General features: G+C 37.8%; 1 protein-coding gene across 1 annotated transcript; it reads right to left on the bottom strand.

Annotated features, from left to right (window-relative positions):
- Positions 1-479: 479 nt before the first annotated feature.
- pgap3 (post-GPI attachment to proteins phospholipase 3) lies at positions 480-26,936 on the bottom strand. The gene is made up of 8 exons (XM_049464738.1): positions 26,496-26,936; positions 22,316-22,413; positions 18,409-18,561; positions 16,970-17,032; positions 16,341-16,402; positions 14,586-14,722; positions 13,949-14,153; positions 480-5,889 (listed from the first exon to the last, which is right to left on the bottom strand). Exons 1-8 carry the CDS (start codon positions 26,683-26,685, stop codon positions 5,826-5,828), a joined length of 972 nt encoding a protein of 323 aa, XP_049320695.1. The 5' UTR covers positions 26,686-26,936; the 3' UTR covers positions 480-5,825.
- Positions 26,937-26,972: the final 36 nt, after the last annotated feature.

Raw genomic sequence — 26,972 nt, 5'->3', positions numbered from 1 at the left:
TAAAGCTACACAGCTGTTTAGTCCCAATCCCCAGAATTGCTTTTTCACTGTGCCTGTGGAAATGCTCTTACTTTCACTATTAAACATATCCCGGAGTTCTAGTGTTGTTTTTCTACCATTTGCTTTCAACAAATTTTTAAGCAACCATGATTATGTTGTGAATAGTGCATTATAGGACCCTGCGGTACAGTCTAAGCTTTTTTCCTCTTACATTACTTTTACTTCATACTTGAAGTAGTTTTGAAACCAGTACTTTTACACTTTTACTTGGGTTAATACTTCACCTTATATAAAGTATTTTAACCCTGACTAATAAATGTAAATACTTTTGACACCTGATAAAAATAAATTGCTGCAAAGTTCTAAACCTAAAGTACATTTTCACTAGTGAATTTATTAAGTTGATTTATTTTACATCAGGTTAAGACAAAGAAAGTGTGACACATATTTATAGTAAAAAAGAAAATGTGACAAATGACTGATCAACAACAATATTTATTTAAATATATTTTGATTTAACATTTATACAATGCAGTTTCAATTGAAAAGGTGTCATATTTGAAGCTCAGGATCTTCTTTTATGCATCTGTAGACTGAAAGTACAGCTGTAGGACATGAATAAAACTGGTATTTTGACCCAAAATACAGTAACTTAATTTAGCAACCATTTTATGGGTGAACATGTGCCATGACACTAAGTAAATTATTTTGGTGACACTTCACTGTTCATAAGGCTTCGTGACTCCAGTGTAAGAATATCAACGTCTTCATTTAAGTCTGTGTCAATCATTAATCTCAATCTTATGTAAAGATTTCACGCAGCCTCATGAACAGCATTCAAAACAGTACAGTGTTCTTATTTTGTGTGTCATGCTAAAAATGTGAACAACCATCCAAATAAAATCACTTTCAGGACATCAAACTGCCCATAATTGCAGAAACACTCAATTACGGAATAATCTGTAATTACTGGAATTCAATTCCTCATAGCAAATTTTTTAGTAGCTTCCCCAAAAAATAATCTACAAAAATCAGAGACCAACCTTCACTGAATTAATGTCTGATCAAAACAGCCATTAAAATACTGTACCTGCTCATTTTACACATCTTTTTTTCCACAGGAGATTCAATGTAAAAAAAATCCACTTACATAAAGAAGGAAAAAGAAAAATAAGTGTAAAAATCAGTTGTAAATAAAAGATAGACCAGATAGACCATCAAAGCTGCACCATTGGATAAACAGTACTTAAAGTTTTGAGTATTGAGATCGCTTCAGATTCGCAAACATCCACAGGTGTTCGTGATCATCCTTTCACTGCGAGGAGAATCCTTAAAGCTGTAGATCTGAACAGAGCTAATCAAGAAAACTCCCTGAAAAAAAGCAAACCTAGAAGATGCTGCAAATTTCAACAATAGACAATGAAATGACCACCCCAGAATCCAGACCTCAACTTCACTGAATGTGTTTTGGAGGACCTGAAGGGTGAGAAGTAGAAAAGGCTCTGATTTGTATGACTGAAGTTTGGAAGTGCCAAAAAATCTTAATAATTGTGTCTTGAAAAAAAATTAAAATGGTACTTGTTTATACTGGAGATGAAGAAACAAAGGGTGGTCTATGGCTTTTGCAGTAACTTGTACATTTCATACATTTTATTACCTTTATAAATAGAAACTTGTCATAATTAATATTATTTAGCCTTTTTTCTAAGAAAATATCAATGTAAAAATGAAAACAGATTTCAACAAAGTAATGCCAATTCAATGCAAATATATAATTTTAAGTAAATGATTGCATAAATATTAATCTTTTTTTTGGTATCAATCCTCTGATTTACACCATTAATAAGTGTTTCTCTGAGATGTGTGGAGAGTTATTTTATCTTCATGGTGCATCTTTATATTACAATCACCTCAGAGACATTCACTGAACTCAGCTGATCTCCTTTTTACAGAATGTGAGAATATGAGCATTAGCTCCCTCACTATAAAGGGGATAAATATTTACTGTATGAACCAATATCATATATTTTACACTATATATATATATATATATATATATATATATATATGCATATAAGAGTTTTATTTAATTGACATTACTTTGTAGAAACCCGTTTTTCATCTTTATTAGGGCCAAATCAAATTATTTTGAGCATGATTGCATTAAATGAATTGAATAAAATCAACACTTGTACAGGCCCTGTAGTATTCAGGCCTACTGAATAAGAAGTCTGAATGAAAACTGAACACCAAACCTGCAGTTTAAGCGGTTCAGAACCTGTAATATTCCCTCTGTGCTTAAACATCAATAGCGATTCCACTGTAACGTTTATGAATACCCTGGGAGCCCCCCACCAGCCTCCCCTCACTTCTAAATATCTATCGCCTCTTCTACTCTTTTTAGCCTCTCACAGAGGCTATATTTACCCACCCTCCAAACATGCTCACACACACACACACACAAAGTGCACAAGTGGCGATCTGGAACAAAGACAGGCAGTTGAATGTGTGGCGCGCTGACACCGGGCGTTAACTCCTCAGCAGGAGAACATCTATCCGAGAGATCAGAGGAAAGGCAAAGAAGATACATGGCACCAGAAAGTGGCTGTTTGTGGTCAGAGAAAGAAATGAGACACAGGTCCTACTCGACACACTGCTGCACTCGACCAGACCCAATAAGGCATAAGCGGAAAAAAAGACATTCTGCTGAGTCTGAACGTACGAAACCGACCAGTTCAAGCTCCGCCTCCAAACACTGCACCAGACTACTGTAGCTAGCTTATTAGATGCTGGACAAGCTTTACAGAATGTTATATATATGTAGCACAAAAAAGTACGGATATTTGTGTTTGGTAGAGCTGCAACTTATGATTATTTTAGTAGTCAACTAATCTAATAATTAGTTTTTCAATTAGTCGATTAGTCAACAATTGTTTCTGCCATGTCCTCCATCTCTAAAAATGATAGAAACAGCTGAAGATCAAATTTTAAAGGCATTTAAAGGTCTAGATGTTGTTTAATTGTAGAAAGTACTGATATTTAATGAGTAAATATGTAATCTGTTGAGTTTGGGCACTTTTGGAGACAGACAGAGTTGAGTGTAAACTGTGTGAGTGAGCCATTTATCCATCTCCAATTGTGCTTCTGTCCCCAGCATTTTGTGTAAGGCGGTACTGTTACAAATGAACAATTAATCAACAATTTAAATTGTGGTCGACAAATTTAAACAATCAACATTGTCGATTATATTGACTAATCGTTGCAGCCCTAGTGTTTGATAGATTATTTCTTTTTGTTGTAACAATACTTCTTAGCAATAAAGCCTGTTAATTTTTATTTTAAATGGTTTCACATTTGTAAATAGAAACATTATCCACGCCTATAGCACAGAGGCGGAATTGGGGGGGGGGGGGGGGCTGGTTTGTTTAAATTACTTCTAAGGAACACAATTCAGCTATTAATAGAAAAATATGGTTTAGGGTTTAGTGGCTCTTTAATGGTGGCATTTGATAACAGATGGATGGCACTGTGCTGGTTAGATTGGTAGGTTCTGTGGCTTGATATGATAGGTGGATTATGACTATAGTTGACTCCAGTCTTTAGTTAATAACCCCAGAACACTGGAATGCAGCTAGCAGCTCAATGTTGTCTTAAAGATGGTTGGTCTACATGGAGCTGGCTAACGGCTCAATGGTGATGCTAACTGTTCTATGAAAAAACAGTCATCTTTATTTTAGTATTTTATCACAAATATTGATAGCAAATTACCGCCAGCCCTTTGATCTCGTGTAATTGTTTTTTTACTGAATATGTTAGACCTTTTTCACAATCTCACCTGAATGTTAGCAAGCAATTAGCAGTCAATTAACAGTCACTGTTCTTCACATCCAGCTCTGAATAGCAGTGTTACTGTATTTCCTCCTGCACTGTTTAATAATGCACTCGCCGGTTTACTGAGATTCAGCACAGCGAACAGGAGCACAGCTAACGTGTGGACGTTCCTCCAGCACAGACTAAAGGCACACTTAAGTTTAATACTTTAGAGCCGTATGTGATGGGTCACTCCGGTTTAGTTTCAGTCTGGTTTTACTGATTTGCTGGTTAAAATTACATGTAATAAGGAGAGCTTTTCAGCTTAACCTGCTATTAAAGCTTCCCCATGATGCAGCTCCTCTCACCAGTCCACTGCTACTAAACACACAAGTCACATTATTAGGTATTAGGTAATTGAGTTTATGCATTAATGTTCATTAACTCTGGTGCATTGTTTTAGAGGTACTGTATGTTTAGCAATTAGCCCGCAGGCAAATCACACAAAAATAAAAGTTTCCAGTTGTCAGTTCAGATTTGGTTACACCCATTTTGCAAAGTGACACAAATTACTAATTATATAGTATTTAGTATTAAAGCAGCTTCAATGTGATTTTACAAACGAAAAAATGTATCTATTATTCAAAACAAGTAATATACAGTTAGATGTAAATGATCCCTACTGTTTCTAATACTTTTGATTGTGATTTTAGCAAATATTCAACAAAGCTTGTCCAACAGCTGCTACAGAAGAGTACACATGTGGGCGGAGGGAGATGGAGAGACCAATCAGAATCCCTACTGACTGTGGTGATCAGCGAGGGTACGGCTGTGTGGTGAGTGTGTAGAGCAAAAAAGAGTGGAGTTAAAAGCGTATTGCACTGACGCATAGATTTATATATTCATTCACTCAATCACACACACACACACACACACACACACACACAATATATTCCACATATATTAACATATCCTTCTTTCACCTTCTCCTCTAAAGGCATTCCAGGTAAAATAAAACAAAATAAAAGCACTTCATGATCAGCTGATTTAAAAAAAAAAAAAAGAAGAATAGCACAACAGTGTAAAAAACAGTAAAGAATAGAGTGAAAACTCAAGGGCACAAAAAGCAGCAATGGAATAAACACCAAATTAAAGTGGCAAAGCAAAACTCAAATTAAAGGCAAAAAGGTCACAAGCAAAGAAAAAAAAAAGTCTTGTTCGCTCTCCTCGCAAATCAGGCTCCAGTCATCCGCTCATGATTAGCACTCAGGTTTGTGTCTTATATGGAAGGGCACTGGTAGAGCATGTGTAATATAAATAAACCATAATTCTAGCCTCCACACTTTAATATTAAAAAGATATCAAGGGTCCCCCACAGATAATCAAAGAGTTTAAGTTGGCTTGTTCCCAATTGAACCAGTTGAATATCTGCTAACTAGATTCTGTGGGCCCACAATGCAAAGCTTCCCGAAGCAGAAGAACTCGTCTGCCCTCTGCTGGCAGCTGCTGGCACTGCACCCTGAGGACATCCAAACCACGTAAGGGGGGGCCTCAGACCCCAAGGACACAACACGGGACTTTTCACTACAGTAAAACCCCTCCTGAATTCCAACGTCCACCACGGACACCAAAAAATGCTCAAGCTAGACTCCATAACTGCATCTCCACGCTGAAGCTTCAAAGCTTCAAGGCAAAGCTCAGCAGACGCAGACATCAATCAAGTCCCTATCAGACACCATGTGGGAGGGAGAGAGAAATAAAGAAAAAGAAAGATAGAAAGGAAAAAAAAAAGAAAAGTAAAATCCCTCAACTGTCTACAGTAAAACACAGAAATTCAGTAAAAAGCTGGAGTGTAAACAAACAAACAAACAAACAAACTCAAATGGAATTCCTAAAGTCGGCCACGGGAGTCATGCAGGCGACCACGGAGATCGAGACCCATCCCACTCCGGCTCCCGCTTGTCCAGACTGGAAGGAGATGAGAGGAGGGGGCGGGGCTCTGAGACCGGCTCCTCCTATTCCAGCTTGACTCCGATCTTCTCTGTGTTGAGGAGGTGGAGGCTGTCGTCTATAAGGAAACTGATGACACAGAACGATGAAGATGTGAACTTGTGTGTTATAAGACATGTAACTAAATATATAACAAGCCCCTCCCCCTCTTAAAACCAAATATATGGCTGTGACCATATTATTCATGTGACAATAAACAAACATCTATCATTTACATATAACTATTATCTATAGCCCCTGCAAAATGCAGTGGCTTGCAAAAGTATTCATAACCCTTGAACTATTCCACATTTTGTTACCTTACAAATGTGTACATATTAGCAGGTCTGAAATTGATTTTTGACATTTGTGAATCGATTCAGAGTTGAGAAAATCCAAATGCATCTAAGAATTAAAAATATCCTTAACTCCTAATGAGTATTATATTGATACATACCATCAAATATCTGTATTATTACTAAAAAAAGACTCGCCCTGCAAGTTACTGCTTCATTACTTCACATGGTGGGACTAATCAAATAGAGTAAACTTGTGGTTGTTAAATTCTGTTAAACTAAAACAAATATGGGGGGCGCTGTTGGGCTCGCTATGGAGTAGGACGTGTTGCACTTGAGCTCCTGCCGAGCATCTGTTTTATTTAATATTTTTAGGCGCTTTAGACGACAGAACTGCGTGAGAAGTCACTGAAAATATCTCTCCAAGCAAGGCGGTGGAGTTTGTGTGGACTTATGGCGACAAATACAAGTACACCGGGCAAGCAAGCACTAGGCCCAGCGCCGCCTCGACCTCTGATTCCGCTGACGCCTCGGGAGGATCGCCTCCGCCAGGTTCCCCCGTGATGGACGCGGTAGCTCTCAAATCTGAGATTCTACTCTCGCTAAAAGCGGATATTTCTGCGGTGATTAAATCAGAAATGAGAAAGGCACTTGCAGAGGATTTTGATTCTCTTAAAGCTGAGCTTCAAGGGGTGAAGGCTGAGATTGTTGGCAAGATGGCGGCGCTTCACTCTGAGGTCGACTAGGTGAAAGCTACGCTAAAAGATGTAGAAGGCGGATTGTCAACATGGTCGGACGAGGTGACTACTTTGCAGTCAACGGTGGCTGATTTAAAAGTGGAACTGGCGGAGCTTCGAGAGAAGTGTGTGGATATGGAGGGGAGGATGAGGCGGTGTAACATCAGAATTATCTGGGTGGCTGAGACGAGTGGTTCCTGTTCTACAGAGTCGGTCTCGAAGTTGCTGCGAGATGTTCTGCAGTTGGACAGAGATGTGCTTGTGGATCGGTCGCACAGAAGTTTGGCTCCGAAGAGATCGGATGGGAAGCCGCGCGCAATCATAGCTAAACTGCACTACCATCAGGATTGTGTTGAGGTGCTGACACGTGCACGCACCCGCACCCCACTTCGGCTCAACGGTGACCCAATTGCTATCTTCCCGGACTACACTGCCAGTGTGGCCAAAGCCAGGGCGTTGCTTTTTCGGAGGTCAGAAAGCTTCTCCGCAGCTGCCAGGGTGTCCGGTATGGCATTCTGTTCCCAGCTCGACTCCGCATCACGCACAAGGGAGAGGAAAAGGAATTCACGGATGCGGATAAAGCGATGAGCTATGTTAAGAAGTGTGTAATCTCCTCACCTGAATCTGAAGGGTAAGAGACTGACTTTAGTGGGCTTCCGAGCCGCCCTTGGTCCGAACATTTACTAATGTAGCTAACTGCAGTGTGTTCCTTCACGTAAAGAAAATGCCACACACATCTCGTGAACATTTCTTTTGCTCAGGTGTGTTTTTCAGCCCAGTGTGGTGTCTGATATCTTGTGCCTCTCTATTACTTTTATTTTGTTTTACCCATCTAGCCAACCATGTAGCATATCACTCTTGGCAGAAGGACTTGTAATTTATGTATGGCTATAACTCTCAGGCACACATTTTTATTTTTATTATTATTATTTTTTTTATTACTATTCTTTTTTTCTTCTGCCTCGGGCCAATTAGGCGGCACTGTTCTTGTGCAAATTTTCTGTTGTCTTTGTTACAATATATTGTCAAATTCTAGCGTTTTAAGGCGTCTAACTTCGTTTCTATGAATGCTCGGTTGGGGCTCGAGTGGTTTGCTCTCTGAAGCTCCTAGATAACACTTAATGTGTAGGTTTTTTTTTTTTCTGGGGTTCTACGTTCACCTCTGTTCCACAGGTGACTGGGGGGCGATGGGTGGGGGGAGGGGGTGGTTGATGGGTTGGGAGTTATACCAGACATTTTATCACTGCTATAGTTATTTATTTGTCCATCATTTTGTCATTACTATTTTTGGTATTTACAATTTTCTTTTCTCAGAGGTTGCCATGCAATTTCACATTTATAATTTCCAGTACTTAAATGGCTCAGATTAATATTCCTAGTAGGTCAGATGGCTGTCTAGTGAATCTAGTAAGTTGGAATGTTAAGTCATTAAATCACCCAGTTAAGCGTAAAAAGGTATTGACCCATTTAAAACGGCTCAATGCAGACATTGCATTTTTACAGGAGAACCACTTATGTACAACAGATCACTTCCGGTTGGGAAATGCGTGGGCAGGGCATATGTTCCATTCTAGTTTTCAATCAAGGGCTAGGGGTGTTGCCATATTGATTAGTAAAAATGTACCATTTACAGTCTCAAGTGTAGAAGCAGATCTCGCAGGGCGATATATTATTGTGGTGGGGCAGCTATATACATTCCCAGTAATTTTGGCCAACATTTATGCCCCAACTTGGGACAGTCCTAAATTTTTTTCAGATTTTTTCTCCTGCTCACCAAACATGTCAACTCATCATCTTATTCTTGGGGGTGATATGAATTGTGTTATCTCCCCTGTCTTGGACCGTAGTTCTGGAAAACCCGTCTAGTTCAGCTCTCACTATCCAGTCGTTTCTGGAGTCTTTCGGGATAGCAGATGTGTGGCGCTTTCGCAATCCCACTTCCAGAGCTTATTCTTTTTTCTCCCCGGTCCATGGGACCTATTCGCGTATTGATTACTTTTTTGTGGATAAAAGAATTTTACCCTTCATTAATAAATGTGATTATGAAGCCATAGTTATTTCTGACCATGGCCCCTTACAAATGAAAATGCGTATTCCTGATACACAGGCCAATTACCGTCCCTGGAGACTTAACCCATTATTTCTATCAGATGACTTTTTTATTAATTTCATCACATCAGAGATTAGATTTTTTCTTGCAACTAATCAGACCCCTGGAATGTCCTCTCTAACCGTGTGGGAAGCGTTGAAGGCATATCTACGGGGCCAGGTCATTTCATATAGTGCCAATTTAAAAAAATTTGAAAATGCGTGCCTCAAGGTACTGACGGAGGAGATGTTGGAGTTAGATAAACTAAATAGTGTTTCACCATCTGCAGATAATGTAAAAAACGAATGTCATTACAAACTGAATTTGACCTCCTGTCAATGCGAAAGGCTGAATATTTAATTCACAAATCACGCCATGGGACTTATGAGCATGGGGAGAACGCTGGCCGGTTACTTGCGCATCAGCTGCGGCAAAGAACTGCTAATCAAACCATACCAGAAATCAAGAACGAGCTAGGACATACTCATAATGAAAGTCTTGCAATTAATTCCTGTTTTAAACGTTTTTATCAGTCATTGTATTCATCCGCCTCAGGATCTAATCCCTCTGAGCTGGAGGATTTTTACAAAAACCTACATATTCCTTCTTTAGATTTAGATGCAGCAGGTGAGCTGGAGGAAGATATTTCAGCAGTGGAAATAGAGTCAGCAATCCAATCAATGCAGACGGGTAAATCTCCAGGGCCTGATGGCTATCCTACGGAATTCTTCAAAAAATTCTCTGATCTACTCTCTCCATTATTACTATCAGTCTTTGAAGAATCATTTTCAGGTCAGTCATTACCACTAACCATGCGTCAAGCAGTTATTTCCCTGATTCTAAAAAAGGATAAAAATCCTCTTGATTGTAGTTCATATCGGCCCATTTCTTTATTAAATACAGATGCTAAAATCCTAGCCAAAGTCCTAGCTCGTCGTTTAGAGGGGGTTCTTCCTACAATTATCTCTCAGGATCAGACTGGTTTTATTAAAAATTGTTTTTCTTTTTTTAATATTAGACGCCTGCTTAATATACTCTATACCCCCTCTCTGCCCAGTGTATCTGAAGTAGTGCTATCTCTTGATGCCGTGAAGGCCTTCGACAGGGTGGAGTGGAGTTACCTTTTTGATGCACTGGGACGGTTTGGATTGGGCCCTAAATTCATATCATGGATAAAAATTTTGTATAAGTCACCAATGGCTGCCGTTCGCACTAACAATAATTTGTCCTCTTATTTTGAACTTGGACGCGGTACAAGACAGGGGTGCCCCCTATCCCCACTAATTTTTGCAATTGTAATGGAACCACTCGCTATAGCTATAAGGCAATGTGTAGAAATTAAGGGAATTGTACGAGCTGGGTTAGAACAAAAAGTCTCGCTTTATGCTGGTGATATGTTGTTATATATATCAGATCCCCAGTCAAGCATACCAAAGTTAATGATGTTACTTACAGAATTCAGAAAGATCTCTGGCTATAAAATCAACTTTCTGAAAAGTGAACTAATGCCTGTAGGTACTGGACACTGTATGGTGTCATTGACTTCTTTTCCATTTAAAATTTGCCCTAAAAAGGTTAAATACCTTGGAATCTGGATTACACATGATTATAATGATCTATATACCAGTAATTTTCAACCACTATTATCCCAACTGAAAAAAGACATTATGCGGTGGGCCCCCCTGCCACTTTCTCTGATTGGCCGAATTAATACAGTGAAAATGACTGTCTTACCAAAATTCTTGTATATATTTCAGTCTCTTCCAGTTTTCTTAAATAAATCATTTTTTCTTAAACTAAATAATTTAATATTGACCTTTATTTGGAATAATAAAAAACCTCGAATAAAGAGAAAAACACTGCAGAGAGGTCGAAATGATGGTGGTCTGGCACTTCCGAACTTTCTTTTCTACTACTGGGCAGCGAATATAAGGGCATTGTTCTACTGGATGAGGAATGGGTATGTCACTCCTGTGTGGACAACCTCCAAATGACCATTTACACAACCTATTACCAACTTTAGCTCAAACCCTGTAGTCATATGCTCAGTCAAAATCTGGAACCAGTTCAGGAGGTCCTTCTCCCTAAGGGGGCCATCACTGACAGCACCAATTGCAAAGAACTATATGTTTCGCCCATCAATAATGGATGATGCCTTTTCTATTTGGGCTAGAAAGGGTGTTCTCTCATTGTCTGATCTTTACATAGATGGTAATTTTGCCTCATTTGAACAGCTAACACAGAAATATAATATTCCTAGATCACATTTTTATAGATATTTACAGCTTCGCAATTTTGTATCTTCAAATCTGGATTGCTTTCCATTATCTCCATCAACCTCTCTGTTAGAGTCAATCTTTAAATATAAATTTGTTAGTAAGCAAACTATTAGTGTAATTTATGAACTACTTAATTCACATGATTCTACTTCACTGGAAACTCTTAAAAATAAATGGGAAACTGATCTGGGTGAAACAATACCGGATAAAACTTGGCAAAAAATATTAAAAGGAATTTTCTTATCTTCTATATGTGCAAAACATGCTGTTATTCAGTTTAAGATCGTACATCGTTTACACTGGTCCAAAGTTAGACTTTCAAAGGTCAATGCTGATTTAGACCCTACATGTGATAGATGTGAGTTGGCTCCCGCTTCCCTCTTGCATATGTTTTGGACATGCTCTAAACTATATAACTTTTGGAATTCCATCCGGGGAAATCGTAGAGCCATCACCACTCATAGCATAGTTTGTTGTAGCACCGTCAGACGGCTCTCTCAGTAGACAGGATATAAATGTGTTTGCTTTCTGTTCTCTTCTTGCTAGAAGATTAATTCTCTTTAAATTGAAAGATGCTAATGCACCATCTTACAGTCATTGGATCAGAGAAATCATGTAGCATCTTAAATTGGAAAAGATTAGATATACTATGAGAGGATCCACTAGGAAGTTTTATAATCTTTGGCAACCTTTTCTGGCCTTTGTTGAGGATTTGGACCCTGACACTGTCTCAATTTAATATTTTCTGTAATTTGTTATTAATAATTCTATAATTTATTTGTATAATTACTCATATGCTTATGTATGTGTATATTTGAATGTATATATACAGTATATTTATATACATATGTATGTGTATTCTTATAAGTATATCTGGATTTATGTAAATGTGTTGTGAGGGTGGGGGTGGGGTATATGATGTATTTTCTTTTCTGATGCAATATAAAACAATAAAAAAAACTTTGAACAAAAAAAAAACGAAAACAAATATATCCATAATTCCTGGTATTTGATAATTTAGGACTATTTTATCCTTTTCAGTAACACAGATGAACACTCAGCACCCCATCTTGACAAATAAAAAAAATGTAGAGATTTTTGCAAATGATTAAAAAAAGAAAAGCTGAAATATCACAAGTTCATAAGTATTCAGACACTTTGATGTGACACTCATACTGCTGTCCACTTCTTCTGATCCTCCTTAAGATGGTTCTACTCCTTCATCTGAGTCCAGCTGTGTTTAATTAAACTGATTGGACTTGATTAGGAAAGGCACACACCTGTCTATACAGTATAAGACCATGAGGTGGAAGGAAGGAACTGTCCAAGGAGCTCAGGGACAGAATTGTGGCAAGGCACAGATCTGACCAATGTTACAAAAGAATTTCTGCAGCACTCAAGGTTCCTGAGTTCACAGTGGCCTCCATAATCCTTAAATGGAAAAAGTCTTGCACGACCAGAACTCCTCCTAGACCTGGCCGTCCAGCCACACTGAGCAATTGTGGGAGAAGAGCCTTGGTGAGAGAGGTAAAGAGGAATCAAAAGATCACTGTGGAGTAGGGAGAAGGAAGTTCCACAAAGTTGGGTTTTAAGGCAGAGTGGCCTGATGGAAGCCTCTCCTCAGTGTAAGACATATGAAAGCCTGCATAGATTCCCCCCCCCAAAAAAAAAAAATCCAGACTATGAGAAATAAGATTCTCTGGTCTGATGAGATGAAGATTGAACATTATGTTGTTAATTTTAAGCACTATGTGTGGAGAAAACCAGGCACTGCTCATCACCTGCCCAATACAATCCCAACTGTGAAACATGCTGGTGGTAGCATCATGCTATGGTGGTGTTTTTCAGCTGCAGGGACAGGATGACTGGTTGCAAGTAAGATGAATGCGGCCAAGTACAGAGATGTCCTGGAAGGCAAGGATCCAAAGGATACAGCTAAAATAACAAGAGTGGCTTCAGATCAACTCTGACCATTCTTGACTGGCCCAGTCAGAGCCCTGACCTAAACCCAACTGAGCATCTGTGGAGAGATCTGAAATGTCTGTCCACAAACATTCACCACCCAACCTGACAGAGCTGGAGAGAATCTGCAAGGCAAAATGAGAGAAGATCCCCAAATCTTTCCCTAAAAGACGCATGGCTCTACTAGCTCAAAATGATTCTTCTACTCAATACTGAGCAAAGAGTCTGAATTCTTATGACCATGTGATATCAGTTTTTCTTTTTTAATAAATATTCAAACATTTCTACATTTCAGTTTTTTTTTCTTTCAAGATGGGGTAACGAGTGTACATTATTGAGAAGTAAAATGAACTTGATTTTCGCGAATAGCTGCAATGAAACAAAGGCTGAACAATTTTAAGGGATCTGTACCCACTGTATATCAAGTATCTCAAAATCACAGTAGGTCTGTCGTGATAATTACATCATCAACATATCAAACAATAAATGGACATAACCTCAATCATTTTAAATAATTGTAATATCGTCATTTGTGTTTATTTGTATGTTTGTGTGTGGGATAGACTTAGCTAAATTGGGGAGAAAATTGGGATAAAATAAAATAAATAAAATAAAGATTCTATGACGATATATCGTCCAAAAAACAAAAAAATAATTGTGACAGACGCAAATCACATTATAGTAATATAAGTGTTAATGTAGATAATGTATCTTGATATTGTATCTTGAGATACCCTGCCCTGTGATTTCCACCCCGAATTTGGATGGTTTGAGAGCATGGGGTACCTGTAGAAGAGGAAGTGGACGGGTACAGTGCTCAGGTGCCAGACGGCGTGCGCATCCAGCACCCAGAAGAGTGGTGGGAAATCGAGGAGCTCCAGCAGGGCCAGGCCATGGAGCAGCACCACCACCACTCCACACTTCCACCAGTAGGGCAGCGTCCTCCGATTCTGCCAGCACCAGCCCAGCCACCACAGCAGGTTTATCATGCCTGGAGGAAAAAGGGCCACGGGAAAATACATCAGTTTATACTCCCACTCTCTGCCCTCTTCACTGTATCTGCTTATCCTACATTATCAATCAAACAGTCTTGTGCAGTCTTGGGATAAAGATGGGATAAAGTTTGTATGCTAGCATTCAGCATTTTCCTTTTTCCAAAAATACTTTATTTAAAGCAAAAAGTTCAATAAAAAAAGTTATATATAAAAGGACGCTGTTAAGACCAGCTAGAGGAGCAGACACTGGTTTAGCAAAGATACCAGTCGGTATTGTTTACCAACAGGACACACAACACAAGTATGCCCTTCAGAACAGAATAAAGATAAAATAACTCTTCTGTACTACTAGTGACACTTCCCTCATAGACATGGGAGAGGGATCAAAGCATTAGAAAAAACAGTCATGTGATGCCAGAGAACTCAACCTATAGTGGCGTTAGCAGCCATGTTGTATCCGTAGTCGAAGCTGACGAAGGTGAGATAGGAGACGTGGGAAGTGAAGGCAAGGATGAGCAGAACTCCCACCATACTGGACACCCCCGGCCGCCGCAAACCCAGCGTTCTGCAATTGAAGAAAGGTTCAAAACATATTTGAGATTAGCATCTCATCCAAAAACACATTTACCACAGTAAGAGGTCTGGCTGTTCCATCAGAATGAGACTAAAATACTAATCTAGTAAAAAAAATAATAATTTGCCCCTTATAGATATCTTTTATTTTTTTGCATTTTTGTCATGCTTACATTTTATAAACACTAACTTTAATATCAGACAAATATAACCTGGAAAAAATATAAAAAGCACGTTTTAAATAATGATTTCATTTAATATGAGAAAAAAAAATCTAGCCAGCAATTTTTGGAAAGCTGAGTTCAATTTTACTACTAGCCACGACCAGGCCTGATTACTGCCAGACCTGTAAAATTAAGAAATCATTTACATAGAACCTGTCTGACAACATTAAGCAGCTAAAACATCTCAACAAAAAAAAACACACACTATGCTGCAATCTGAAAAAAATCAAAAACAGATAAGAAAAAAAAAGGTCACTGACATCTGTCAGTTTAAAAAAAGTTTAAAAAGGTAATTTCTAAAGCTTTCGGACTCCCGGGAACCTTCTTAGGAGAGGCCAGCTGACCAAAATTACTCCAAAAGGGCATAGACAACTAATCCAGGAGGTCACAAACGAAGCAGAACAACATTAAATAACTGCAGGTCTCAATTGCTTCAGTTAAGGTCAGTGTTAATGATTCAATAGTAGGAAAGAGACTGGTCATAATGGTATCATCTCATCATCTTTGTCCTCTGCTTATTTGAATTTTTTTCTTGTTCTGCCACTTCGGGTTTTAACTAGAACTGTGCTTGTGGTTATTTCATTTTCTCACTCTGTTCCTCACAGTGGAAACTGAGCACTGAAACCTCTGAGATGTGAGCTTTTTGTATCCTTTCCCTAAACCATGATGTTGAACAGTCTTTGTTTTCAGGTTATTTGAGAGTTGTGTTTTGAGGCTCCCATGTTGCCGCACTTCAGAGAAGATGCAAAGAGGAGAAAAACTTGCAACTGTACACCTTAACCATGTCTCATAATTGGATTCAGCTGTGTATGTAGGTCAAGGGTCAATGAGCAATGATTAAACAAACTTTGTGTTTCAATAATTAGTGCTAATTGTATTCAAATCAATAAAATGACGAGGGTGCTCAAATTTATGCACCTGCCTAATTTTAGTATAAAGAATTATTGCAAACTTTCTGTAAATCCTACAAACTTCATTTCACTTCTCTAATAATACTGTGTTCTTCTGCTGTATGATATATTTAACTGAAATTGCTGATCAGAACAACCAATGATTTATAAAGGAAAATTATGAAAATTATTAGAGGTGCCCAAACTTTTTCTTTTTCTGAAATTACAGCGGTATGAACATCATACTGAACGTAAAACATGGTGGTGGTGGTAGTGTGTTTTGTGTGGGGGGGGTGAGGATTTGTAGCAAACAATTCATAGGTTAACAGTGTACAGCTGGTCTGTAGCAATAGCAATTCTACAGCACAGCAGGCCATTCTAATCAGAACAGAAGTCATTTGCATATTTTAGTCTTAAAGGCACAGTCACCTTTTACTATAGGTAATCAGAAATGTTTAAAAAAAAATTAATAAATAAAAAGTGTCCTATTCCTTACCTGACACAGCATAGGTAGATAGAGTAGAGGATGACCGCTGATGCACAGAAATAGTCCATCTTCTGCAAGACAACAGCAGCAGAGAAGATCAGTAAGATTTAGCTTATGACTTGTTCTGTTCAAATAAAACACATCACGTTATAATTACAATTTGCCACAGGCAGGCCTCTTTTTTGCTTGATATTACATATCTATATCTTTAGAATTTCTATTCAACCTTTACATATAAAGATTTTATATATGAAAAGAAACATCACTGAAACTCTAGTAAATCTGTCAAAAAATCATAAAATTAGTGCATTCTTGAACTTCCCTGAATATTTTCTGAATTCAAATCAAACCAGTTTTTATGTCTATTTTTAAACATGCAGAATTTGTGTTGACTTCTGTTACAGATCTGAAATGATTAAGTAGAGAGAGAGAGAGAGAACAGATTTTTCAAGTCTGTGGAAGTCTCCAGAGTTTTCAGAATGTAAATAACTTATTTTACTGCAGAGAAAAAAGGTTTTGTATCCCCTACACTTGTAGCCTGTATACAGGCCAAGGCCTGTTTAGGGGTTAAACCACACAAATAATTGAAAAACACATTTAAAGCTTATGACTGCAGTCACTGGTAAAGCATTCACTACCTCAGTTAGATACGTGTCTCTGGTGTGAAATACTGTAGACCAAAACCAGGCATTCAGGGACACCTACAGCAGAAAAACAGACAAAAACCTTTATATGTTCTGTAAGATATTAAATCAAATGCATTTTATAAACCTCAGAGAATAAATGAAAAAAATCCAGAAAAATGTTTCAAGGAAATTTAAATCTTGAATTAATTTTAAAAACAATGAGAGGAGGTAATATTCAGAATGCCTTTATATTTTAAAAGCATTAAAAAGCATTGGGGATAACACAATTGTAATAACTGCTAATATTTAACAAAGTATTACTGTTAAATAACTGGCTTAAATATTACACATGCAGTCTCTTTTCATACATACCAAAACAGCAATAACTAATAACACAAGCACAAGCAACACAAGCAAATTACAATAAATTCAAGTTGCTTTAGTAATTAGCATCCCCACATTTCTTTAAATACATTTGTTCTTTACGGAAACAAACAGACAGACAGACACACACAAAAAAAAAAAAAAAAAAAAAAAACACAAACACACAAACTTTGTGTGTTTGTTTTTCGGTATAGCCATTCTAAAAAAAGTGTTACGGCATTGTACCATTTTTAACACCAAAGTATTAGTTATTCACTACTGGTACTTTAACCTAATCGGCACCAGGTGCTGCACCTTGCCATATTCTCAGCTTAATAACTCATTCGTTTTTTTTAACACATCAGCATAAACCACATGTACGTCTTGAGAGATCTACAAAGAAATCCTACAGTTTCAAAACACTGAGTTATCGCTCTCTGGTGAGGATCCATGATTAATCCATTGTGGCAATCACAATTACTTTATTTTAAAGTAACTGTTTGTGATTCTTTACTGCTTTATTTCTCAGTTTTCAGTCACAAACCCGCATTCTGAAGTAAAATCCTGTGTCTGAGACCCTCAGCTTTGTGTCTCAGAGTTTTCTTGCAGCTCAGAGTCTGATATCAATGCATGAAACGACTCTACACGCAACATCATTTACATTTCTCAAAACATCTAAACGCCACACAGGTTCACTAATAATAAGTGGATTTTAACGTTTAAATGTCTCCCAGCATTTAAATGAACTTTTCTCTGCTTGTAAGTAATCAAGTTCTCTTCTTGAACTTTGATTCCAAACAAGAGTGTGCGTAGGGCGGGGCTGGTGAGATCACAGACTTTTTTCAAGTTTTTTCACAAATTTAGGGTTCGGAGGGGCTCTCCTCTTAAACAGTTAGGTATCAAAAAAAATCCATAAACATGTGTTCATAGTTTTTTCTTTTATAATTAATAAAAACAGATAATTTTATGTTCCATGTACGATATTCTATTATTCCATACAAAATGTTTTAGGATTTTGCCGTGGTATTGTTTCAGCATCATAATAAATACTAACACAGACAGACAGACAGACAGACAGACGGTCTCACCAGTGAGAAGGCGGTGATGGTGTGGTACATGGGGCTCTGGCGGGGGACGGAGCTGCGGTAGCGGAGCAGCATTAGCAGGCAGGCCAGGCCGTTCAGCAGAGACGCTAACGCTGACGCCGGCTCCTCAAAACACAGGAACCGTGCAAACGGCCACTAAACACAATAAATAAACAAAAACACAACTGTTTGTACAACCTCAGAGGTTATGTATCTCACTTTGAACATTAAAAAAACATTAAGAGATTACACAAAGAAATACACTGCCAAAAAATAAAAGAGAATGAGTGATTATTGGCTTTGATCGTTTTTTGGGAACCGATGTGTGCTTCATTACATTACAAAAGAGATGCTAAACTAATATTGCTGAGAAGTATTGCCATTAGAGCTGCATCCAGAAACTTTAGCTACTCCTCCTCTCCTACCCCAGAAGGAGATGGAGGAATGGAGAAGAGGAGAGGAGAGGAAGAGAAGGAACTGAGAGAAAAAGCTGTAATTCTGTAAATGGGACAGCTGATCCCTAAATTTGATGAACTACAGATAAAAGTAACAAATCAAGCTGTGTTTTTAATAAAAGTTGCACAAGTTTGCTGTGTTCCTGTTTTAATCTTTTGGATATTTCTTCTTAATAAACATTTTTCTTTAAAGCTGATGTCCTTAAGTTTAGGGGTTTAGGGCCCTCTCTGGTGAGAATTGGTAATTGCACAGAGCATGCGGAAGAATCATTTTAAACTGGGAGGGTGTGATGCGGTCTCCTTTCAGAGCAGAGGATTCCGATTCCAGGTTATGTTCAGCAGAGGTGGAAAGTAATGAATTACATTTAATCAAGTTACTGTAATTGGGTAGATTTTATGAGTAATTTGTCATTTTTTTGTAAAGTTTTTAAAATAGGTAATTTTATTTTTTTACTTAATTTTTAAATTTTGACACTAGTAATTTACTTTGCTACATTAGAAAACTCCCAATTACTGTGTAAAAAATAAAATGCTGGGGGGAAAAAAACAATTGTCTGAACATAAAAAAAAAGGAAAGAAAGTGGCACGCGTGTTGAACAATAAGGCAATAACGTCCTCATGCAATACAAAATGTGCTCCGCCGGACAGAGCCGTCAGCTTTCAAAACTTCCACATCAAACCTGCAAAAGCATGTGGTGGTAAGTATTTTTAACAATAAACAATCTGCTTGAATGTTAATAAAACATGTAAATAGCACTTAAAGCCTAGCAATGGCAAGTTAAAAAATAATAATGAACTGTAAAATTATAGAAATACAGTTTATAGTCACCTATATGACCATAACTTTTTAATAGTAAAGAAAAAATGGATCATAGAAACCTATGCCACTTGTTCTTGAAAATGTTTTATGGTTAGGTCTGAACAAATACTGTTCCAAAATTAGGTCCAAATTATTATGTGGAATAATAGTTCATTAAAAACAACTTAATTTATGATTTGTTTTTACTTTTTTACATCAAATAAATAAAAGTAACCATGTAACTTTTACTCAAAGTACATTTTAAATTAAGTACTTTTTTACTTTTACTCGAGTAGATTTTTAGATGGGTACTTTCACTTTTACTTGAGTAGAATTTTAACAAAGTAAAGGTACTTTTTTTAATTACAAATTTTCAGTACTTTTTCCACCTCTGATGTTCAGTCAGAAAGAGAGAGCGTGTTCAGTCAGAAACTTCACTGATTTCAGAGGCTGTACGTGTGACGTGGCCGGAAGAGCTCCAGCAAAAAGCGACCAGACACCCCGTTTTTTAGAATGAATATATTAGGCTTAGCAGAGATGGATGTTCCAGCACAGTGATACTATTAGACTAATATTTTATCCCTTCTCCACTCAGAAATGCTTCTGCTTTCAGTTTAGAAACAAAATAATACGGACTGCGGCTTTAATAATAGGTCTATGATTCTGCAGTGTTGCAATGTTAACATCATTCTGAACAGATATTAAACAGCCTGAGAATATTTTTGAAAAGCCTAGTTTTAATGCTGGGCTGGATTTTTTGGGCCCGATCTCTTATTTAATGAATACCTCAGGCTGCATGTGTGTTGTGATGCTGTGGAGTCGTTAGAGCTCCCCTAGTGTTTATTCCTCCATCCTACTGACACACAGCAGAGGAGCTGAGAAACACACAATTTAACAAATTAACTCACCCACCTGGAGAGACCGGCTTCACTTCAGCCTCGACTGGATCTCAGACAGGGCGGGTACGTGAACATACCTGACTGGCTTCAGTAATGAGCAGTGTAGCTTCTGTGTTAAAGTTTTAATGTCTAGTAGTCTCTTTGCTAGCTAGCGCTAACCGGTACTTTAACTCAACTAATCAGCTCCTTTAGCTCAGCTCAACTAACTAGCTACTTCAGCCCAGCTCAGCTAACTGGCTACATTAGCTTAGCTAACGCTAACAGGCTACTTTAATGTAGCTAACCAGCTCCTTTAGCTCAGCTTAACTAACCAGCTACTTCAGCCCAGCTCAGCTAACCGGCTACATTAGCTTAGCTAACGCTAACTGGCTACTTTAACTCAACTAATCAGCTCCTTTAGCTCAGCTCAACTAACTAGCTACTTCAGCCCAGCTCAGCTAACCGGCTACATTAGCTTAGCTAATGCCAACAGGCTACTTTAATGTAGCTAACCAGCTCCTTTAGCTCAGCTTAACTAACCAGCTACTTCAGCCCAGCTCAGCTAACCGGCTACATTAGCTTAGCTAACGCTAACTGGCTACTTTAACTCAACTAATCAGCTCCTTTAGCTCAGCTCAACTAACTAGCTACTTCAGCCCAGCTCAGCTAACCGGCTACATTAGCTTAGCTAACGCTAACAGGCTACTTTAATGTAGCTAACCAGCTCCTTTAGCTCAGCTTAACTAACCAGCTACTTCAGCCCAGCTCAGCTAACCGGCTACATTAGCTTAGCTAACGCTAACTGGCTACTTTAACTCAACTAATCAGCTCCTTTAGCTCAGCTCAACTAACTAGCTACTTCAGCCCAGCTCAGCTAACCGGCTACATTAGCTTAGCTAATGCCAACAGGCTACTTTAATGTAGCTAACCAGCTCCTTTAGCTCAGCTTAACTAACCAGCTACTTCAGCCCAGCTCAGCTAACCGGCTACATTAGCTTAGCTAACGCTAACTGGCTACTTTAACTCAACTAATCAGCTCCTTTAGCTCAGCTCAACTAACTAGCTACTTCAGCCCAGCTCAGCTAACCGGCTACATTAGCTTAGCTAACGCTAACAGGCTACTTTAATGTAGCTAACCAGCTCCTTTAGCTCAGCTTAACTAACCAGCTACTTCAGCCCAGCTCAGCTAACCGCCTACATTAGCTTAGCTAACGCTAACAGGCTACTTTAGCACAGCTTAGCTAATGCTACTGGTTACTTTAGCTTTGCTAACACCCACTTTGCCTTAGTTTAGCTAATGCTAACCAGCTATTTTAACTTCGCTTACGCTAACTGTCTTAGTTTCCCCAATAATAAATCCAGTTCTTGCATTTATAGTACATTATGTGTTCATCTCATTAAAATGATGCCACTGGCATGTTTTAAAGGCATTATTATTGGGGACTCTTGGGGTAAAAATGTGGAATGTCAGTTACCAATCTTTATAGTTATTTTTACAAGATACCCAACTAGCTAAAAGAGTTTGATTCCTAAGTAAGTAGTAAAACACTGATAATGGTAAGTTTTGAATATTCATTAATTAGGAGTATTTTATCCTCCTCAGTAATACAGATGCCGTGGAGTATTGTAGAGAATTGTAATATATCTATACTGTGTGGTACAGTGAATAATATGAATAGCTGAATGTAGCTAAATGTAACTGTATGTTTGTTTCCATAGTTAAATAAAGAATGAAAATAATTCCCTGATACAGAACTTTTCAACCCTTGGACACTAACCTTTCCATGGAACTGTGGTACCCTGTAGCCTTCAGCCTGGTATAACCCCACTGTGGTCCACATGCACTGATATCGACAGTCATCGCGACACGTCCAGCCTGCATAATAAATAGCCTGTTAAAAATGGCCAAAACCTCAACCTACAACGTGTAGTTAAATCAACACTAATATCACCCCTAAAAAACAAAATTCACTACTGATCTATAATCACTAAGTCTGGATTAGAACATAAAGCACATAATAACAGTAATCTGAACTTACCCTGTTGCAAGACGTGTGTGGTCTTACAATCCATAAAATTTAAAAGGAAAGGAAAAACATTTAAAATCTTTTTTAAAAGATTTATAGATCATGAAGCATGCATTGATTCAAGAGTGTTTATGTTCTCTAACTTTTATATAGTGCAATTAATAACTGTTTTATTTATTTGGAAGCAGGAAATGCATAAATTCATTTTAAATATGGCTTATATTCTGTAATTATTGTTATATAGTTCAATTAAGTCGCTCTTTTAAATGAAACACTATGTTAAATGCTGGTAAGATGTCTTAACTAGTTAGAAATTACTAAACATTACACTTTAAATTACATTTAGTCTATTTACAACAGTCTGAATCTTTAAAATGCAGTAATGTTTAATAATGTTCAAAATTGTTTAAATGTCTAAACTGATGTCAAGTAATAATTAGATGAGACATTAATTAACCATTTAACAATGTTCATTACTGTTGTAAATGTGTTAAATCTGTACAGAACAAAGATTTTTTTTTTTTACTGTCCACTCAGTCAAAGGTTTAAGCCAGTAAGAATTTGCTATCTCCTAGACAAGGCCCTGAGCATTTAGGACCCTGGACACAAGCTGAAGGACATGCCAGTCAGGAAAAACCTGAAACTCTGCAAGTGAAACTAATTTAAGAATGTGAAGTCCACCCTCAGCTCACCTGTCTGCCTGTATGCGAGCAGGTTTTAACACCAAGGTTCAAGCTCCCTTTAGGATGTTTTTACACTGGCCCTTTTTTACCCAGACCTGGTAGCGCTTGCTCTGCAGGTTCAGTAAATTTGGTGCGAAAGCAGTTTTGGAGCTGGGAGCAGTCCAGGGTATTGATTACAGATTCTCCTGAAATTAGTGGTTTGGGTTTCGCTCCATATGGTGCAGTTGTGCTGCAGGTGTAAAAGCTATCTGCTCCAGGTGCTGCGTGTGGGGTTACGTGATTAGTTAATTTTGTAATGTGACTCATCCACTTATCACTTTACTTCCCTTTCCATTATAATCTAGTACAATAATACCTAGGCTTGTTACAATATCTGTATTAATTTGAGTGATATTGCCCCAGGAATTATAGCGAAAAACGATTCTATTGTAATTTTTTATACTTTATACACATACCAACACTGCGAGATTAATAAAGGATTATCCTCTGTTAATAAAAAAAAGATCGACCTACCAGCTAAATCAAAAGTGTAGGATCTCCTTGGAAACCAAGTGTTCAGAAAGGACCCCAGTTTTTGGAGTCACAGGTTAGAATATTTTTGCCACTACACTACAGCAGCAGTTAAACTGTACTCTCTCTGCGTGTTGTCTATGTCTACACGCTGCTAAAATACACATAAGTAAACATAGCAGGAAGTATCTTGGGCGCCAAAAACTATTGCCAGGTTAATTTATCGTCGGATGAGTCAGAAATGTAATTATCACGACAGGCCAAACAATACCCAATACCTAATAAAGCACACTGTGTTTGGACTGACACAAATGTACTGTATACCTTAACACAAACTAATTATTCAGAACAAGTTTAAAACGCCCTTTTAAAGCCTGAAAACAAAGTGTCAGGACCCACAGGGCTTTCAGAGTGACCTGAAAAGCCCCCCTGTCAGCCCCCCAGTGAAGCCCCTTCACCTAACAGTGTTGCTTAGGTCAGTGTTTCCAGCTCCGGGCCTGTAGTCCACCTGCTCTCAACTAACTACATCATCAGCTGATAATTTAACCCAGCTGGAGCTGAGCCAGGCCAGCACTGAGAACAGTGGAGGAGGACCACAGTACCTCAGCATATCTCAACATACATCACCTTTCCATACCTCAGCAAATCTTAATATATACTACTTAAACACTTAAACAACACAATGTACCTCCAGGTCAACCACACTTCTGTAAATTCAACATGTTCAGTTAGGAAGCAACACTGATTGTAAATCAATTTCACCTGCTGTTGTGCCAATTGAACTAAACAGATTGAAATGAGAGGCAATTAGCAAGACAACCCCCATAGAGGAGTGGTTTTGCAGGTGGTGACCACAGACCTTTTCTCTCTTCTCATCCTTTCTGGCTGATGTTTTGGTCACTTTTGGTAGCATAAGACGGTGTCTACAACACACAGAAGTTGCCAAACATACCTCAACTCACTAAACTGCAACAATACCTCATTATCCCTCACCATACCGCTTCACGTTACCTCACTATGCCTCAACCGTACATCAAATCGCTATACCTTAACACTACCTCAATATACCTCACTGTTCCTCACCATACCTCAGAGTATCTCACTATACCTCAGCATTCACAGTAATTATTGCATTTACAGGCAAGTGGTGGGAATCACTACATTGCCCATGAGAACGATAATCTCATGATACTGTGATTCTGCAATGCAATAATATATCACAATACAGTTCTCTAGGATATTTCATAGCTTCTGTGTTACTGAAGAAGATTAAACGCTGCTAAATAAGCCTAAATAATACCAGAAGTTATAGATTTATGGGTATCAAATTCACAACCAATATTCTTCGCCATAGGTTTACCCTATTCATTTGATTAGCGCCACCACATGGAGTAATGAAGCAGTTATTTTAGTAATTCTAAGTTGGGGGAGAGTTTTACTGAGTTTACTGCTATATTTCAATAAAAATATAGATATTTGATACTAAAACTACACATCCATGTTTTCTATATATATTCTTTTGTAAATTGTGAGTCTTTTTATTTCTTTTAATTACTGATATTTTTATTCACTACTGTCACTTATTTTGATTTTGATTTTTTTGTAATGCTTTGGTAATACTTTTCTCATTACAGTTACACCAATAAAGTTTTTATAGAATTTTGTCTTCTGCACATGAACATCACAAACTACATGTACAAATTTTACAGTTCAAACATATGCACACATAACTTCATCATATATAACTAACAAACATTTAATATAAATAAAACATATGTAAAACGTTTCATGAATATTTATCATGTAGATTTGACAGTCTATATCTAAACAAATTAAAGTTTAACATGTATAACAAACCTATATAAAAAGAGAGATGCATACTTAGTTATTATTTACAAATAAATGATAGTACATACTGCCTATATGTTACATAATTAAAATATATATTAAAAATAAACCAAAAACATACATAGGGCACTGAGTACTTATTAGGATATACATTTAACAAACATTAACATTTTTAATATTCCAATAATTTGTTTATAAACAGTTTATATAAACGGATAGATATATAGACATAATTATATACAATATAATATAATAAAAATATAATATTTATATAAATAGCAAAATAAATGTAACTTGTAATTAAAAGTAAATTAGTTAAACTAAAAAAGTAAATAAATAACTTTTTAAAATTTGTGTACGTTTAAAAAAACGTCTTAGACATTAGTAGACATACATTTCACTATGTAAACAAATCCTTTTTTAACCATTTTATATAGCACTGAAATGCTAATTACACAAAACACCATTGTTTATGCTTCATAAATATACATAACTACGTACATATACACACATTTTCTAAGCACAACTAATGATTTAAAGGTACTGTACTATGTATATACGAAATACATAAAGATGTTTAAAAATCAAATATACAAAAATCATAGATAGTGACAGGGAGACAAAAACTAATATGTTATATAAATTAGAAACCATATACACATTACAAAACTATAAATTATATTAAATATGTTTTAAAAACGTACTTACAAAATTAAATTAAAATAAAAAAATCCACTATTAAAATGAATTGAGGTAAACTAAAATACGTTTTAAATGCTATTTACTAATTTAGTTTTTTACATTTAGAAAAAAAGGCTAAACATGCTGTATTATCGATTACATTACAGCACAGAAATGAATAAAAACACATTAATAAATGCTCCTCTCACCTGTCAGCGCCATGTACGGAGGCTGGGTGGACTGGAAGCCCCTAAGCCGGGCTCCGGTGCAGTTGGTTCGGCTGCACTGCTTCACGCAGTCCCGGTACACCGGCTCCTTGTCGCCCTGCGAGGCGCCGACCGGGCCCGCCAGCAGCAGCAGCAGCGCGGCCGCCGCCACGGCCCACAGTCCCGGAGCCATGCTGGAGCTGTCAGGCCTCTCTGAACTACAAGGCACGGCGAGACCGATCCCCGAGCTTTCAAGCCATTGGAGCGAAAGACGCCGCGGACGGGAGCTCACCGACACATGGGGGTCGTCACAAGAGTGAATAAACAGCGCGGAGACGCAGATTTCCCCGGGTTTATACCCGCCTTTATTATCGGCGCCTCCGTGCCGATACACACAAACAGCGGCGCCAAGATATTCACTGAGCGACGCCACAGCGAGAGGGTTCACTCCAGCCCACACACCCGGAAACACAGTCTCCC

This window comes from Astyanax mexicanus, chromosome 15, assembly GCF_023375975.1.
Source record: "Astyanax mexicanus isolate ESR-SI-001 chromosome 15, AstMex3_surface, whole genome shotgun sequence".
Taxonomy (NCBI): domain Eukaryota; kingdom Metazoa; phylum Chordata; class Actinopteri; order Characiformes; family Acestrorhamphidae; genus Astyanax; species Astyanax mexicanus.
This window is presented reverse-complemented; position numbering and strand designations above follow the sequence as displayed.